Raw genomic sequence first — 2074 nt, forward strand, 5'->3', positions numbered from 1 at the left:
GTGTGGTGTGTGTGTATGGTGTGTGTGTGTATGTGGTGTGTGTGTGGTGTGTGTGTATGGTGTGTGTGTGTATGTGGTGTGTGTGTGTATGTGGTGTGTGGTGTGTGTGTGTGTGTGTGGTGTGTTTGGTGTGTGTGTGGTGTGTGTGTATGGTGTGTGTGTGTATGTGGTGTGTGTGTGTATGTGGTGTGTGGTGTGTGTGTGTATGTGGTGTGTGTATGTGCGTCTGTGGTGTGTGTGTGTGGTGTGTGTGTGTGTGGTGTGTTTGGTGTGTGTGTGGTGTGTGTGTATGGTGTGTGTGTGTGTTTGTGGTGTGTGTGTGTATGTGGTGTGTGTGTGTGTGGTGTGTTTGGTGTGTGTGTATGTGGTGTGTGTGAGGTGTGTGTGGTGTGTGTGTGTGTGGTGTGTGTGTGTGTATGTGGTGTGTGTGTGTGTGTGTGTGTGTGTGATGTGTGTGTGTGGTGTGTGTGGTGTGTGTATGTGTGTATGTGGTGTGTGCGTGTGTGGTGTGTGTGGTGTGTGTGTGTGTGTGTATGTGTGTGTGCGTATGTGTGTGTATCTGGTGTGTGTGTATGTATGTGTGTGTGTTGTGTGTGTGTGCGTGTTTCTGGTGTGTGTGTGTAATAATGTGTGTGTGTGTGTGTGTGTTTGGTGTGTTTGGTGTGTGTGTGTGTGTACGTGTGCGTGTGCGTGTGCGCGTGCGTGTGTGTGTGTGTGTCAAGGACAGACCACCTATTACTGCTGGAACACATCTTTAGTAATAACTGGGGGCCTGGATGTTTTGTGTCAGGTCACATGTTAGGGAGAACTCAGGAGGTGGCAGTAATAACAACCACATACTGTACATTAGCTTGACTCTGGGTTAGATTGGATGGTGTTTATGAATGAAACCGACGTGTGCGCGAACTATGAGACAAAACAGACGGGTTGGTTTCGATTGTTGACAAAATGTGTACAAAACATTAGGAACACCTTCCTAATATTGAATTGCACCCCTTTTTTGCCCTCAGAACAGCCTCAATTCACCGGGGCATGGACTCTACAAGATGTCGAAAGAGTTCCGCTGGGATTCTGGCACATGTTGACATCAGTGCTTCCCACAGTTGTGTCAAGTTGGCTGGTAGTGGATCTCTACTCCAAATAGCTCGTTCCATCTCATCCCTCAGATGCTCAGTTAGATTGAGATCCGGTGACTGGGCAGGCCACTGCAGGAAGCTGAATCCTAGCCTTGTGTCATGGGGCATTATCCTGCTGAAAAAATCAGACGGATACACTGCTGCCATGAAGGAATTTACCTGGTTGGCAATGATGTTCAGATATTCTGTGGCATTCAAACGTTGAACATCACTTTTATCAAGGGGCACAATGTGTGCCATGAAAACACACCCCACACAATCATGCAGGTACTCGTGTGGTTTCCTCCATACCCTAGTCCTCCCATCAGCGTGAAACAGCAGGAACCAGGATTCCTCAGACCAGGCAATGTTCTCCCAACTCTCCAGTGTCCAGTGTTTTCGTTCCTTAGCCCACTGCAAAGGCAGTTTCGTGTTTTTGCTGTGGAACTCTGTAAGGTCGTCGGCTGCCATACCCCATTCGTGTCACGGTACGATGAGCTGTGCATATTTTTTTATGGGTCTTTGGGCACCAATGTTGTACTGGACTGTCAGTTGACTAACTGTTGCCCGTCTGTTGCGCTGCACAATTCGTGTCAGCCTCCTTCGTCCTCTTTCATCAATGACCTGTTTTCGATCATTGGTCTGCCCGTTGGCTGGATGTCCTTTGGGTGGTGGAACCATTCTTGATACACATGGGAAACTGTTTAGCAATGAAACCAGTTCAGTTCTTGAGACACTCAAACTGGTGCGCCTGGCACCTACTACCATACCTCGTTCAAATGCACGTAAATCTTTATTCTTGCCCATTCACCCTGTGAATGACACACATACACAATCCATGTCTCAATTGTCTCAAGGCTTAAAAATCCTTCTTTAACCTTTCGCCTCTCCTTCATCTACACTGATTGAAGTGGATTTAACAGGTGACATCAATAAGAGATCATATCTTTCACCTGGAT

General features: G+C 47.3%; 1 protein-coding gene across 1 annotated transcript in view; it reads right to left on the minus strand.

Moving 5' to 3' along the window:
- LOC139379195 (serine (or cysteine) peptidase inhibitor, clade H, member 2) overlaps positions 1 to 1586 on the minus strand; it is a 67446-nt gene extending 65860 nt beyond the window's left edge. The window contains 1 exon segment of the mRNA XM_071122013.1: positions 1296 to 1586. Within this exon segment, the coding sequence (XP_070978114.1) occupies positions 1296 to 1586 (291 nt within the window).
- Positions 1587 to 2074: the final 488 nt, after the last annotated feature.

This window comes from Oncorhynchus clarkii, chromosome 21, assembly GCF_045791955.1.
Source record: "Oncorhynchus clarkii lewisi isolate Uvic-CL-2024 chromosome 21, UVic_Ocla_1.0, whole genome shotgun sequence".
In the NCBI taxonomy this organism is placed as follows: Eukaryota; Metazoa; Chordata; class Actinopteri; order Salmoniformes; family Salmonidae; genus Oncorhynchus; species Oncorhynchus clarkii.